General features: G+C 46.0%; 1 protein-coding gene across 6 annotated transcripts in view; it reads left to right on the top strand.

The window, feature by feature from the left end:
- EPB41L4B (erythrocyte membrane protein band 4.1 like 4B) overlaps window positions 1-16712 on the top strand; it is a 117036-nt gene extending 100324 nt beyond the window's left edge. For 4 of the 6 annotated variants that reach the window (XM_074330803.1, XM_074330802.1, XM_074330801.1 and 1 more), the window contains 4 exons: window positions 4967-5083; window positions 7470-7538; window positions 12790-12935; window positions 14036-14248. In XM_074330803.1, the coding sequence (XP_074186904.1) occupies window positions 4967-5083; window positions 7470-7538; window positions 12790-12935; window positions 14036-14105 (402 nt within the window). In that variant the 3' untranslated portion in view covers window positions 14106-14248. Of the gene's footprint in view, window positions 1-4966; window positions 5084-7469; window positions 7539-12789; window positions 12936-14035 lie in introns of all 6 variants that reach the window. The other 2 variants (XM_074330804.1, XM_074330805.1) reach the window with 2 other exon arrangements.

Raw genomic sequence — 16712 nt, 5'->3', positions numbered from 1 at the left:
AGTCCCCATGTTCACGTAGATGGAACCAAGTTATTCATGGCCTTTGCGTTAGACAAATCGCCAAGACAGGGTAACTCAGAAACCGCGGATCTTCCGCATTGCCTCATCGCCTCTTTGCACTGATGGGGAAACTGAGTCCCAGAGTAGCGTAATCACACAGGGACTAAGGAGCTGGGACCCAGGTGTCCTGGCTCCTTCTTTGCATCTGATGGGGCTAAATCTAGCCTCCTCTTTAGGGAACTTGCCCCTTTGAAGAAGAGCAATGCCTGGGAGAAGGGCTGTGCTGAAAGCACTGTCTAGACTGGGAAAGTTCAACAAGGGGCATGGAGGAAGGGACAGTAAGTTAGGCGACCTGGGCCTGGTGCTACATCAGTGATCCAACTGGGTTTCCTGGTTATGTCCTAGGGAGGCCGTGTTGTGTTGTGGGAGATGGAAGCCTCAGTAGCAATCTGAGGACATCCGGTTTAGCTAGAGGTTAGCATCCCCCAAAGGAACCGGAGAAGCCCTAGGGTACAAGCTGAGAGCTATGAAGGCAGAAAAGGGAGAGAGCTAAGTTCCTACACTTTATGATGCCAGGGTTTACGTATGAGTTAGGAGTTAGCTAGTGGGGAAAAGGGACCAAAGCATTCTGTATGCGGAAGGCGCAGCGTGAGTGAAATACTGAATATTTATTAAAAAGGCCCGATAGATCTGAGAACTAGGGTTAGTTTACCAAGAAAAAAATATATCTTGGCTTTGATAGGAGTCATGGGATTCTCATAAAGACCATCATGTTACGGATCCGGTTTGTAGATTGAATTGACCCTCTTTTCTTTGAATATAACAGATGAAGATTAGAAAGGAAGGGACCCAGAGGTCCCCTGATATAAGGTGCAAATGCCACCACTAGTGGACTGTCCGGCCTCTGCTTGTACCCTTCCAGCAACAGGGAGCTCATTCTCTCTCCCCAGGAAACCCTGCTTGCATCTCTGGGTAGCTCTTACTTAGCTCTGAAACAGGGGCCAGGCTGCTGCACTGCCCAGGCTCAGGACAACTGAGGCCCTTGGATGCACCAAGACACAGCTGTGCCCGTCACAGTGAAGTTTGCAGTGAGCACGTGTTCTCCTTGTCTTGCTCATGTGGATTTGAGGCGCGAGTGCATGTTCCCAGTGCGTGGTCACACAGAAGGTAGGCTGGAGGGCTGGCATTTGGGCGAGAGCCCAGTCCATTTGAGCTCTCCCCAGCATCCTTGGCTTTGACCTTACTTCGCTACAGAGTCTTATCTTCCGTGGGTACTGAAGGGTCCTAGAGAGGGAGAGTGACTCGGGCAGTCTGCTTCTCCCTTTGTCTGGTCCTCTTCCCTGCGGCTCCATCTGCTCCTCCCAGTGCCACAGAAATGCACGCAGCAGCCCTCTCTGCCCTCGTTTGTCAGGGTGATGGAGGGTCACGTTGTCTGTTTCTTGGAGGACAGCAGAAGAGAGACTGGACTTAGGGCCTGGGGCTAAAGCCACATCACTGCCCTGGTTCCTTGAAGAACAAGGGAAAGAAGAGAGAACAGAGTTGGATGACCAGGGAGCTGGAGAGGGAGAAGGGGGACAAATTATCTTGCCTTCATTCAACAATGTTCCACCAAGACAATATCAGAGCTAGTTTAACCCTTATACCTCTGGACCCCTGTGATCCAATCTGTGTGAAGAAATTTTCAAAGAAGCATAGTCCAAACAGCCAAGACTAATAAAAAGGTTCGATCTTGATCTGGTATCTCTCAAAAAGCGTTCAGGAAGATTAAATTCACACCTCCTGGTAACACTTCTTGAATCTCTTTTGTCTGCGGTCTTAATTCTCTTGCACGCTGCATGCCTCCAACGGCCTTCATCCTCAAACTCTCCACAAAAATATTCTTTCCAGCTTCACTCTTGCAGCATTTTCCCCCTCCTTTTCCCAAACCATTTCTTCTCTAATCCCCAACTCTTTTATTATGTAGCTCAATTTAGCAATCTGAGTCCTACCCCCTCTGCAGCTTGTTGTCTGCCCAGCCCCAGAATCTGCATCTCAGATTTAATAGTCAGATGGGAGCTTCTGCCTGGGATGGAAGAGGTGGGGTGGGGGAGAAGCCAAGTGAGTGAAGACAGCACCCACTCTCCTTCTGGTATTCCCTACAGGGGTGTGAGTGTGCGCACAGGCATGGGGGTGTTGGTGTTGGTAGAACGAGGGGAATTGGAAGGAGGGTATATTTACACACCAATAACGTTGAGCCTAGGAACACAGAGTCCTGCCACCGCTCCAGCTTCCCTCCCCAGGTGACAGACCATAAACACCTGTGCCTTCGGTGTTCCTGATGCTTTCTCATTTGGGCTTGTCCCTTGCTGGTCCCTGGACTTCTTAAACCACTCACCCACCGGCAGAGCAGAGCCAGTCAGAACCCAGGTCTCTTCTGGGTCAGGAAACGTTAGTCAAGAGTTCATGTGTCAGGGAGGAGGTTGGAAAGCTGTGGAGGGCACAGAACGAGCCCTGGGTTGAGTGTCAGAAGGATTGGGTTTCCATTTGTCTCAATAACTTAGTTTTTAATTTGAACCTCGTTCTATCAGGAGGGCTCAAGCTTAATCTCAAGTCAAATCAGGCTGCATCTTCATCCATGTTCTCCAGGGCGCAGGGAGAGGGAAGGAAATCTGTTTTTAAGTTCGTGGTGTCATCCGCTTGCTCATACACCTGGGGCGCTCTCTGCTTCCCTTGTGCAGAGGGTGGAATGACAATCACTGTCCTGCTGGGATGTGAATCCCTGTGTGTTGCAGCCATTCTGCTGGGGGTGGGGTGGGGTGCTGCCACCTCCCCAGTTCTCCAGAGGTCTTCTCGGCCCTTTAGTCCCTGTTCCCCAGCCTCAGCCCGTGGATGAGGGGCACAGGGTCCCTTTGCTTAATACTCCCTCATGTCTACCCCTCCTCTCTTTCCCTCTGACTTTTCTCTTGTGTCCTCAAACTGGCAGTCTCTCTTCTTATCTGGAGGATAAGCCTTACATATCTTCATCTTCGTTTGTCTAGGCCAAAATCTTTCTGTTCCCCACAGAGTCAGGTTTTGAAACTCAAAAGCCAAGTAGAACCTAGCTGCCTGAATGTGGGACAGACTTAAGAAGGAAAGGAAATACCAGGCGAAAAATATTAAATGGTCTTTCAATATAGTATCTTATTACATGTGTTATCTTATTACCTGTTCATTTACTAGGAATTAAGAGTGTTTAAATCCACTTGTTTAAATCCTTTTGTTTAAATCCACTCAGGTGCATCTTTAGAAAGGTCAGAGATGCTTGTAGGGTAGATCAACATTTCTTGACCATAAAAGTCCAATGCTGGGCAAAGCCTTAAGTCATTCATTCTAATCGTCACTTCAAACATTGGTGGGCTGTACACGTTTTGGCCTATAGGCAGTATGTCCATGTTTCTTGGTCATTTGTACCAGATTTTATTTTCTTCAAAATTGAGTGCCTACTGTTATCATAGGCCCTATGATCTGGGGTCACTGGTGTAGTGGTTACAGCTGGGGCCCCGATGTACTGGGCAGTGGTGGAAACAGCCTGAGGGCAGACAGGATCCAGCTCCAGGCAGGCCGTGGCTGCCCTCTTGTGGAGTGGAGGATTTATCCTGAGGGCCAGAAAAGGCAGTGGGGGGATTTTAAATAGGCTGGTAAAACTTAACTGCAGGTGACTAATATAGACTCACTTGTTTCTGAAGAACGGATTTAGAACCAGTCAACAATAAGGTCTACACCCATGGATGTAGACTTTACCAGTGCTATTTCTGCACACCCCAAATTTAAATAGTAACACAAGGCTGTCGGGAAGGCCATTGTGAAATAATGGCTGTAAAAGCCCCTTGGAAATCGTCCAGAGCTGCACAATGGTAAAGAGGACCGAGTTAGATCAGTTTGGAGTTGGACAAGAGACCTGCAATTTTCTTGATCGTTTTTCAATGAAACTTACCCAGAGGCTGTACTTTATTCATTATGGCAGGATTATACCAACTACTTAAGGAAACTCTTGAGCTAAAAGATGCATGTGTTTATTCTCTAGAGTGAATGGTCCCTCCCTGAAACCCAAAGAAACCCCGTCAGTGGCCCCCCCTCCTAACATGAGAGCATTCTCTCTTCACCAACCTCATCTTCACCGGTACAAGCTTCTGGACCTCTGCTGGGTGCATGGCACTATTTAGTGCTAGGGCGGGGAAACTTGTATCCCAAGTGACGTGGCGTTTTCTCACAATGCTTGGTAACTTGCAGCTAAGCAGCAAGGTACCCAGTGGCAATATGACATGCCAAGCACTGGGCCCATGGGTGTGGGAGGGGGGGTTCAGGGCCAGGATGTTTTCTGAACACAGATTTAGAGTCATGACAGATGAAACCCTAAACTCTGGGTTCCTCCTCGCTGACAGGTCTCTTTCCTGGAGCATTCTGTTGGACACCTACTCACCGATACACAGTAATGCAGGCCCTTATTTAGCAGAGTACAGGAGGCCACCTGGCCTGGAAGGCAAACCCTCTCAAGTGTGTGGCCACTCCCCGTAGTGCCACCATGGCCGGCATCACTAATTCCCCACAGCTCTCTTTTTGGCTTGGCCTGGGCAATGCTTCAGAACACTCAGCAGCATTCCAGGAAGCCACTGCCAGTCCTGTTCAGTTGGCACAGGAGATGGCCCCTACCTGCCAGCCCCGGGAGTGGGGTTTTGATGTGGCGTCCTGCTCAGATAGTACAGAAGACAGATGAGGGCTGGAGAGGAGGAGAGAAGGTGGAGACAGGAGGGAGGAGGGAGGGAATAGATGCCATTTGGCCAGAGGCTGGAGGTAGGCTGCGGGTGAGGCTGGCTTGAGAGCAGCCTGGAGTTGACAGATCCGTCTTGCACTGTGCTATCTTTCTCTTCTTCCCCCTCCCTTATCTCCTCTTCCTCCTCCCTGTCTCTCACCACCTCCTCCTCCCCTTCTCTCCTCTCCTCGTGAGCAGGCAGAGCCCGCCAGCGCCCCCCACTGTGCCCACTCTCGCTGTTCTCCTCCACTCTCTCTCCCCATGAAGGAAGAGACCACTGGAGTTTGCATGTACCCTCCAATCAAAACGAGGCTGGTAGGTACCCTGGCAGGGAGAGGGGCCTGGCCAGGAGAGGCGAGGTGGGCAGGAGCCACCAGGAGGCGGCCTCGTGGGTGTACACGAGCGCCAGACCTCCAGAGGAGACTTGCTGCCAGGTGCTCTCACTCCAGGACGGATGCAGAGTTTGGAGATCAGCCAGCCCTGGTCCAACTGCGACACAGGGCTGCGGTCCTACCCCTCTGTCTCTAGGTCTCAAGAACCAGGAAGACTTTGTTTTCCTAGAGCTTTGATGAGCATAGATGCTTTACCCAGAAAGAAAAATCTTAGGTGCTTTGATATTGAAAATAAAAGCTTTTTAAAGCTTGTCTTTCCTGCTATTTATCAAGATAATATGAATATTACATAATGACTTGAAAGGAATCACCCATAACCCCAACCTATCACAATTATTTTTTTCATGTTTGCAAATTTTGTTTTGCTAATATGTATTCATATTCATTCATAATTTTACATAGTTAAATCATAGGATCCATGTCATCTCCTGTTTTTCACTTAAGGTTGTGTCGTTCCTTTCTTGTTCTTGTTACCATATTCTATATGACTATTTGTATTCCATCAAGTGAAGGGCCCACCATTTACCCAACCGATTCTTTACCACAGGACGCGTGCTTGGTGTCTAGTTTGTCACTATGGAGGGAACGCATGTAGCTGTTGAATCAGGCATTTTATTTTCTCAGGCTATAGACTCTACTGGGTTCAATATTGCGACTTTGGCTTTGCTCCCTTTCTAGAGCGGTTACACCCAGGGACAGCGCCATCAGAAGAGTGACTCTGCTTGGCCACAGCTGAGCAACACAGAGTATAACTGTTGGAATATATTTTTTTCTTATTTAGAGCAGGTACAAAATAATCCTTTGGAGTTGCCAACTTTCACATTTCTTTAATAGCAATAGTAAACCTCTTTCCCCTTCTACTTCCCGATGGTCTGAGAGGCTTATCTGCATGCTATTTTTAATTTTGCTGTTGGCCTCAGAACACCATCTTGAGCCATTAGTCCATGCGAAGAGAATGCACCACACAGCTTGGCACCCCGTCCTTCTCTTGCTGGGCTGTAGGCAGCCAGCAATCTGAGTTGGCACATGAGTCTTAAGGCAGTGTGGGGTCCATTCTGGGAATTTGGAGAATTGTAAAGAGGCAGAAGAGATTTTGGGGAGAAGGGGAGCAGGCTTAGCCTGGACATCTCAGTGTACCCTGCAAGGACACTGTCATCCCAGATCGGTTGGGTGGAGACCACTCTACCCATTCAGAAACCTCAGCAGATTTGTATCTGGTCTGATGTGCTGTCACTCATTCCTACCTTACTCCCCATTAGATTGACTCAAGGGCATCAAGTAGCTGTCCCAGGGTCCATAGGCAGGGCCTGTGAGACACAAAGGGCCGTGGTGGCCTCAATGTTTTGGCTGCAGCCCTCCAGTGGCAGGAGGCACAGTGTACATTCACCAGCCGGTGTGTCCTGGGGGCTGCACACACAGCTGGTTTCCGAGTCATCAGGTCTCTGGGCCGGCTGGCAGTCCGTTAGGCCAGCTTAAAGAAATAAGCGCCTTTCCTCCCATTCCCTAAGGCCTGCAGGTCAAAGACAAAGTGACCGAAGAGAAACAACGGGAGCAAAGGCCCTGTGGGCCCACCACTACCTGATCAGGCCGATGCACCCACCCTCGTTCAGAACAGCCGTGTGCTGTAGCCACCCCAGAACGAGGCACCTCTGCTCGCCATGCCGTCTGTTCCCAGAGGCCATGGTAGTGGGATTTTCACATGCTTATGTGCGCTCCCTCTGTTGCCCTGATTTTACAGGGAGTGCAACAACTAAAGGGAACGGGTAGGGAATGCTTTTTGGCCCAATTAGTCCAGGCCTCCTGGTCCAGGCTGATAATGTGATCTTAGGTAAGTCACTCCTCTGTGCACTGTAATTGACTGTCCCAGGATGTGACGTCTCAGCAGCCTCTAGTCCTTTCCCCTCAGCTGCAGAGAAGCCATCAGCAACCACCCCAGACAGCCTCATTATACATCCTGATCATGGCCTTTTGTGGATCAGGCCACACATAGAGCCCAGCATGACTGGGAGACCAAGGCAGATGCCAGTAAAGGGAGTTCCAGAGCGAGGTTAGCGCGGGCTGCCCCACAAACACGAGATTTCAGCCCGTCATCCCTGCTGAGTCCCCGTCTACAGTACAATGATGGGCACGGATACAACTTCTGGCAACACTCCTGAGGGACCTTTGTGTGTTTCCTTACACAAGCAAGGAAGTCTCTGCGTGTGTTCCCTTGAATCCTTCAGTTTGGTTTTAAAAGTGCGCTGCCAAAGATTTCAAAACTTTGTGTTCTAATCTGAAAGTAACATTCTTGTCTTTTCTCTTTTTTGAAGATCAAAACATTCCCGGCTGATACAGTGACCCCATTTCCTGATCCTTTCGTTACAGGGCCACAGTTTACTGTAAGTAGATCCAGAAAACCGGTCCATGTTTTCAGGCATTGTTCCCACGTGGCGTGCTTTTCTGTGGAATGCCAGGCAGCCATGCCGACAGCTTCTTTTGATCACTGTGAACACTGTGAGGTTAGGAAGCAGCTGGGGGCTTGGGGGGGTCTCCATCTTTCGGTTATTTTATTGAGGCGAGCTTCACAAACATAAAATTAACCATTTAAAAGTGACAATTCAGTGACATGCGGTACATTTAGAGTCATGCAACTTCTACCTCCATCTAGTTCCAAAACATTTTTATAGCCCCCAGTGGGAACCTCGTACCCATGAATCAGCCACTCCCCATTTCCCCCCTCCCACTGGCCCCCTGGCAACCACCAACCTGCATTCTGTCTCTGTGGATTTACCTAGTTTGGACATTTCCTATAAATGGAATCATATAATATGTGACCTTCCCTGTCTGGCTTCTTTCACTTAGTATAACGTTTTCGAGGCCCATCCATGTTGTAGTATATATGAGAACTTCATTTCTTTTTATGGTGGAATAATATTCCATTGTATGTATAGACTGCAGTGTGTCGATCATTCATTCATTGATGGGTATTTAGGTTGTTTCCACCTTTTGGCTATTGTAAGCAGTGCCCTGTGACTCTGCATATACATGTATTGGTTTGAGTCCTTGTTTTTTATTCTTTGGGGTTGGACCTGCGTCTTGATAATGGTGTGATCTTAAGTAAGTCACTGTACTACTCTAAGCACCAATCTCCTCTTCTTTAAAGTGGACACAGTAATATCCTCCTTGTATCCTGGTGAGGAAGGATCCAAAGGGATCGAGAACTTGGAAGTACTTTACTGCCACCGACCATCCCACCCATGTCAAGTGTGACTGTGGTTTCTCAAGGATGGAGAGGCCGAGCAGTGGGATTCACAAGAGCAGGTTGTTGTGACAAACAGCTGCAAGGCGTCACCTCTCCCTGTGTGGCTGGGCAGCTTATTTAAACTCTCTGCAAACGGTTGAAATGTTTTTAAAACATTTCAATATTGTGGTTTCCTCAACTGCAGCATGAGAGAGTCCAATGATTTTTCAGGCTTCTTTTCAGCTGTGGAATTCTTTTCTTTCAGTGGAAGCTTGTGCAGAAGCTCAGTGTATAATGAGCGTCTGTATGGAGCATGAGCAGGGAGTCCAAAGTCCCTCCTCTTTCCTCTCACCTTCTGCTCCTCCCAGGGATAGAGTTTGTAATTCCCAGAACCAGATGCTTCCTAAGGCTCCTTCCAAAGGGTTTCTGGCCAATCTAGAGGATTGGTGGGGTGGGTTGTGGGTGGCCTGCGGTAGCTCAAAGGACAGTCTCATGAGCTGGATGATGGTCACCGCCTGAGGTGGCTTCAGCCACATGGAGAGGGAAAGCATGAGTAGTGGCTGATTCAGGTTTCAGAGGACAAACAGATGGGAAGGTTTCAGCATCCAGGCAGAGGCAAAAACAGTCTCCTAGAACATTCTTTTCTAGGGTCATAAGCTGTTTCCAGCTTATGACCTGCATTTTAAGAACCAGAAGGCAAAGATACAGGGACTGGGCCAGGCTGTTAAATGCTACTGCCCCATGTTCATCCTGCCCCTGCAGTTTTGCTGGGTATAGCTCCCCAGCTGGAAGCTCTGGCTCCTCTGCCCTCAGCTGGCCATAATGGGCACTCTGGCCTCCTGCCCAGTCTTGGCAGTGCCGTGAGACACCCAGGAAAGCCCTTCCTGAAAAGCTGGGGGCCAAGATGGAGAAGGAAGCCAATGTCAGAAACCACGCTGGGACTTTTAAGAACTGGGCAAGAGTGGCTTGAAGGCAGCTGGAGCAGACAGAGGGAACAGCATGAATCAGAATCCTGGGGCAGGAGAGATTCATCCTGTGTTCAAGTGACTGAAATGAAAGCCAGTGGGACTAGAATTCATAGAGCAAGGGAGTGGAGCATGAAAGGGGGGAGGAGAGGAAGGGACAAACACTGAAGAGGGGAGACCATGTTGGCCCTGTAGGCCACAGTTGGGACTCTGATGTTTATACTAAGAGAAATGGGAAGCCTTTGAAGGACTCTAAGCAGTGCTGTGACAGGGCAGGTGCATTTGGAAATGTTCCCTGTGACAGCACTGGGAGCTTGGTCCAAAGTGGATTCAGGACAATAGTTTAAAAATCTAGGGCAGCAGTTCAAAGGCAAGAGGGCAGAGAGCTTGATCCAGAGAAGTTTTGATGGTGGAGATGAAGAGAGATACATGGATGGGGAGATATTTAGGAGGCTGGTAAGGAATTGGATTGGATAAGAGAAAGAGAGGATAAAATATGGCTCCCAGATTTCTGACTTGCAGACCATGGATGGATAATGGGTTCATTCACTGAGATTAGGAAATCTGATAGAAGACTGGATTGGAAGGAATAATGAGTTTGCCTATGGCCATGATGTGTTAGAAAGGCCTTGGAAACATCCAGATGTAAACAATGAATGGGCACTTGGCTATCTAAGTCTGTAACTCAGGGGAGAGCGACACTAGACTGGAGATAATAATTAGGGACTTACTGACAGTCAGATAGTAACTGAAGCCAAATTCAAAGGCTTCAGCCTCCTAATTTTCTCACCCTGTGTGTCATGTTCTCTTCTCCCTACCAAGGTCAAGATATTTGACCTCGCTGAAGGGTTGGTCTTTCCACAGACCTACAGACCTATCCTGGCCACAGTTACTGGGGAGTTCAACAGCACCAGGAAACTGTACAAAGTTGGTCTGGCAGTTGATTCGGCATTGACCTTGAGCCTGGTTTCAACAACTGGGCTCCTTGCTTGATCCTAAAACCAGTTTCTACCTTGTATTCATGACTATTAACTGGCTTTCTGCTTTGTACTCAGCTGAGTTCCTTGGTCCATCCAGGATGAGGGCCCCTGGCTGGCTCTAGTCAAATTAATGTCCAGTGTTCTTCTTCCCAACCTGGGTCTGTCCCTCTGTTATCTGCTTTGTTCCAGTGAAAGTTCATTCATTCGTTCGTGTCTTCATTCAACAAATATTAAAAAGAGGAGAACTCAGGGTTGAGATTTAATAATATTAGTAATTTTCACTGCTCTCCAGCATTGTTCTCAAGTGAAGCTAGCTTTTTTCTTTCACCTGGAATGCATGGTATTGAAGAATACAATGACTGGGGGGGGGGGGGGCCAGATGGCTCAGTTGGTCAGAGTGTGAGCTCTCAACAACAAGGTTGCTGGTTCAATTCCCGCAAGGGATGCTGGGCTGTGCCCCCTGCAACTAAGATTGAAAACGGTAACTGGACTTGGAGCTGAACTGTGCCCTCCATAACTAGATTGAAGGACAATGACTGATGGGTCCTGGAAAGATACACAGTTCCCCGATACCCCCCAATTAAAATTTTTTTTATTTTTTAAATACAATGACTGCTCGTATAATTAGGTGCCACTGCCTTGATTCAGGCTGAGACTTTAACCCACCATAGCCTTTGTGCTGCATTTCCCTCTGTTTCCAGAAAAATATCAAAAGTGGCATCAAAAGCCCAACCTCCAACCCACTTCACTGAAGCAACAAAATAACATCTTACCCCAGCTCCTGTATCAGGAACCATAGGCTAAGCCATGCTTTATAATGACAAATTGAATTTCCTACTCTGCTGCGTGGCTGTCATGGGTGGGCTGAGGGCTCTGCTCTGGGTTGTTCTCTTTCTGGGACCCAGGCTAAGGGAGCAGCTGCCATCTGGACCATTGCTAGTCACAGCGGCAGAAGAGGGGAAAAGGTAATAAACTACACACTGACTCTTAAATCTTTCAGAGGAAATGAAACATGGCACTTCAACCCACATTTCCTTGGCCAAAGCAAGGCATGTGGCCATGCCTAACTTCAAAGAGGTTGGGCACGTGCAGTGCTACCAGGTACCTGGAAAGGGACGAGCCAGAAAGAGCTGGTGAACCATATGGCGTGTGTGCAAGCTCTTTGTGGTAAACACCGCATACTGCTCCTGTTCTCATGGTCAGTTCTTTAGCACAGCTCCTTTCCAGGCCAGGTCAGTTCTCCCTCTAGAGATAGGTGTAAAACAAACAGGGGCTTGCATCTTTCAGCAATAGCCTTTCAGGACCCCATCAAAGACAAGCCTCTCGCCATTACTCAAGCCATATATACCCATGGAGAACTATAACTGTACGTGATATTTTCAGTGGCTTTTATGGTTCTCTAGGAGAGATAGCTCATCTTCTGTCCAGTCACCACGGATATAGTGCTCATTTGAAGATGAAATCCTCTTCTTTAGAAAGCCATGTGATAAATTTCTCTGAGGCTCGGACTGGGAACTAATGTGAAAAATCAAGTTATAAAATATATAGCTGGCACTATCAAAAGGATACAAAAGAAACAAAAAGCATGCATTGAGAAAATACTGTGAGGAAATATATTGACAATGACAGTAAGGGATTATGGAATTTCTTCCTTTATTTACTTTTATATATCTTCCAAGTTTTCTATATAAAAGGAATAAGCATATCATTCTATTCAATGAGAACAACAGCAGTTATGCTCTCCAAATGAGGCAGTGTACTCTAGACCAGAAGTTCTCAAACTTTACCTTGTATCACAGTCACTTAGAGGTCTTGTGAAAACACAGATCACCAGATTTCATCCCCAGACATCCTGGTTCCAAAGGTATTTGGTGGGGCCTGAGAATTTGCATTGTTACCAACTTTCAAGATAATACTGATGTTGCTAGTCTGGGGACCATAATTAGGGGACCATTGTGATAGTGGTGAAAAAATGACAATCATGGAGTCAATTCACTCTGGTTCTAAATACTGGTGAACACTTACTGTGTGACCTTGGGAAAATACTTAACCTCTCTGAACCTCACTTTCCTTTTTCATAAAATCAGTTCTAAGTTGCACATTTTTTTCACCTTTTACCATCTCTGAAATCAGAAACTCATTACAGTAGTGGGTGTGACAAAGTTTGAATGGCCACATTTTTCTTTCTCTGTGGCACATACAAAAATGGTATATCTTACAATTGACAGTGTCTAAGATGTGATGAAATATGATCTCTACCTTAAAGGATTGTCAGGAGATAATGTATGTAAAGTGCTTGGCATAGTTTCTGGCACAAAGTAAAATTATTTAATAAATGGAAATTGATTTTAGCTATTATTAAAAAAAATAACAGGAATTATATAGTAACGCTTACGGAGCAGCTGACAGTGTGAAAATGGAATCCAAATTGAGATTGATTTCCTCTTTTCTGTTTCCTCTCCAGGCAGACTTTAGAGACAGTAAATTACAGTGCTGTCCTGGCCAGTCTTCCCCGCTGATTCCAGCAGTGACCCTGAGGCCTTTGACAGAGACCATTTCCACAGTGCAGACCATCTATACCACGCGGAAGCCTGTTTCTCTGGCAGCCAGGTGAGTACAGGAAACCAGGCACAGGTTTTTGGCTCATTGGGTTGGTGTTGCCTACAAACCTCTTATTCATTCTTTTATTCATTTACTCTGTATTGATGGAAATGTCTTCAAAGGATAGATAGTATTCTAGATACTTGGGATGTGCAGTGAATATAACAGATAAAAGTCCTACCTGTGTGGAATTCACAATTTAGTGTTGGGGGAGGGGAGACAGACATTAAATAAGTGTGTGTGAATAAAACCATGAAGGGCAATAGGACATGCTGGGATGGACTCACCGAGGTGGCAGACACCTGGAGGTGGTGAGGGAGCAAACTGTGGACATTTGGGGAAAGAGGATACTGGCCAGAGGGAACAGCCAGGTCTAAGGGTTCTGAGGTGAACCGTGCCTGCATGGTTAGGGAGACATAAGAGGGCTGGTGTGGTCTTAGCAGAGTAAATGACAGGAGAGCAGGCCTGTGAAGTTCAGGTTGGGGCAAGATTATATAGAGCTTTTTTAACTGCAGTAGATTGATAGTTTATTTCTACCCTGAATGAAATTATTTAAAAACTTGGTTATACCTTTAAAGATGTGTATTTCCGTGGTGGTGGTGGTGGTGGTGGTGGTGGTGGTGGTGTGTGACAGATTCCATAGCTAGGCAACTGGTCCTGAGGGCCAAGAAGTCAGAAGCAACCTCTTAAAGCAGCCAGTTTTATTTCATTCAATTTTATTTATTAAAACATAGGCGGGAACTCTGGGAGAAAATGCATGCGAAACCAATTTAAAGCATGAGTTAAAGAAGTCGCACCCCTGGACGTCTTTCGAATCATTCCAAAGGCCCTTACTGACAGGCGGCTATGCACCAGCTCCTGTGCTAGGTTCTGGGGTTTCAGAGGTGAATGCTCATAAGAGCGGTGCCTTGAGACACTCTCAGGCTGGTGAGGGAAGCCCATAGGTAGCTAGACAATTTCTGGTCCTTGCAATGATAGTAAATGTAGGGTATCCTTAAGGAGCCTTAAAGAGAAAGTGATCACGAACTGTGATCACGAAAGAATCTGGGAGACGACGCTTCTCATTTGTGTGGGTTTACCTCACTATTTTGTCACCTACTCTTTTTCAGTGCAGAGACGCTCCGGCAGGAACTGGAGAGAGAGAAAATGATGAAAAGACTGTTGATGACCGAACTGTGAAATTCTCCCCTTGTTGCCTGGAGGATGGCATGGTGCCTTCTGTCGTTTTCGTTCTTCGGGCTTTGTGTGCTCACTCCAGCACAGCGCACAAAACGTGTGCTCTGTTTGCCCAGGTCTCCATGGGTAGAGGAAGCCAACTTCTGGCTTGACTTTTATTGGAAAAGTTAATTTAGGTCTCCTGAGTATTAGAGTTTTTCTACTGCTCAATGTAGTTGAGACAGGACTTGTAAGCCTTGGAGAAGAAAAATGGGAAAATGGGGATTCCTTTACAGAGGTACCTGTGTGTATATATTAATGACCACAGGGATTAACATGGCGCAGAATCCTTTGCTATCAATCTCCACCATGTGATTTTGTATGATTGAAACTTACACCAAGCTTTGACTGTTTGTTAAAGAGTCATTTTTAATGAGAGAATAATTCTTTATTGCTGTTTTTTCAGTTACATTGGTAGATACACAGATCTTATAAAGTCCTTAACATTCATTTTTTACTCAGACATGAGTAGATAAACTAAAAAGAAAGTTGTTATCATCAGGATGTAATGTACTGCGGCTTCATCTGAAACATAACTTCACTTGTCAGTTTGTTAGATACGATATTATTTGGGATACATATAATTTATCATTGAACCCAAAGTAGGAAATTATAGCTTAAATTGTCTAAAAATCCCTACAAGGTTAAGATGATTCAATGTCAGGATTCATTTGGGTGTTCCATAAAGGGAAATTATTTCTAAAGTTGATCAATTCATATCCTGTTGATAGAACCTTGACCAGAAGAAACTCTGCTCTCTTTTTATATAGTTTCAAGAAATATGTTTTTAAATTTGTATTATGCACTTGAACAAATTTGCAGGAATAAAGGAACCCCCTAATCACAAACTAGCCCTCTAAATTATTTCCCAAGTTTTCTCAATAAGCATGCACACATTTTTACGTAGCTGTGATCAGCGTGTGCATACTCTTCGGTTGTGTTTCTCCACCTAACACATAGCTCCTCCTCAATGCAGAGCCTGCTCTCACCAATTTAAATATCTTTATATCCATGTAACATGGCTAATCTCACTTCTCCCCATTATTAGACATGTGAGTTCTATCCAATTTTTCACTCTTATAAATAGTGCTGCTATGACTGTCTTTGTAAAAAAATGTCCTTCCTTTGGGTTCTTCCCTTGGGAAAATCTCCAAAGAGGGATCACAAGGTCAAAGAGCATGAAGTATTTTATAGCTCTTGCTTTATATTGCTAGATTGCTTTCTAGAAAGATCCAGTCTCTGGGTTTGGAAGGACCTTAAAGGTCATCTAGTTCAACCCCCCCTACCCACTCTGAATGCTTGAATCCCCTTTACAATTTATGATGCCACCAGCAACGTATAAGCATTTATATTTACCAATAGCTCTGCCAGTATTGGGTTTTGCCATTTTAATTTATTTTTGCTAGTGTTATAATAGGTGTGTATAGTTGTTCTTGAAAGGTTGTTTTATTTCCTTAATTGCTAGCAAGGCTGAGCACTTTTCCATGTGATGATGAGCTAGCTGTACTTCCTTGTGTGTAAAATGTCTATCCATTTCTTAAGACCACTTGATAAGTGGGATTGATCTCGTATATTTGTATCAGGACTGTATTTTTATTTTGTATTATATAGTTTGCTCTCCTGTCCCTATACTTAAAACTGAATGGTGCCGATAATTTGATACTAATGATTATTTAAAAAGAGCAACGCCTCATTTACTAGCATTGTTGTAAAATGAGGTATGTAAGCAAATATTCAGATAACAGGATTAACCCTTGAAGTGCTGAATCTTTAAACTATTGATATTTTTCTGAGGGAAATCTTTCTAAAACGTATTATACACATCCCTGCCTTAGTAAACAGAGTATCCTGGAGAGTATTTAACCTTTTCTCGATGAGTCATGGTCATCATTATAAACATGAGCCCCTTTTGTAACTTAGTGTGGTGCAGTGATGTCATCAGGAGCCGTATGTGGGGCTTGGCTTTGCCTTTCACAGACTATTGTACTCTTCTCATTGATGGCTCTTAACTGCTGTCTGCTCGACCAGTGAAGCCATCTGGGGCAACTGTGGTATTTGGGACCTTTTAGCCCCATGCCACATGACCCCTGGCTGTACTTTTGAAACAGCTTTAGCCGTTCTTTATCTTGTGCACATGACGCAAAATGTGTTCCTGTACAGTATGGCGGGCGATACCTGTGTCTGGGCCTGTCACCTCTTGCCAATCCAGCACCCTCCTCCTCTCCTCACCTGCTTTCTGAGTCTTCTGCTCTTCACCTCCTGCTGTCTGATGGAAGCCTCCAGGGCAAAACAGAAGTTTTCACGCAGAAGCCAGGAACCACAGGCTTACATTTGTGTCAGTCTGGCTCTGTTTCTGAGGAGGGATGCATGGGCTTTTTGGCCGCTGTTTTCAGGAGGCTCTGAGTCTCCTGCTTCTTCCCCCCGTGTCCCCCTGGGTTCACAGATGTTTCAAAAGGTTGATGTCACTGGAAGTCTGATCACAAACTACTTGGCTAATACTGTATATGAAAACCCAATACCTTTGGCAGCTCAACTCTAACCAGTAAAATCAAGAGGATTCCATTGTTTCAA

This window comes from Rhinolophus sinicus, linkage group LG04, assembly GCF_036562045.2.
Source record: "Rhinolophus sinicus isolate RSC01 linkage group LG04, ASM3656204v1, whole genome shotgun sequence".
Lineage (NCBI taxonomy): Eukaryota > Metazoa > Chordata > Mammalia > Chiroptera > Rhinolophidae > Rhinolophus > Rhinolophus sinicus.
The sequence above is the reverse complement of the archived record's forward strand: the minus strand, read 5'-3'. Positions and strand labels throughout refer to the sequence as shown.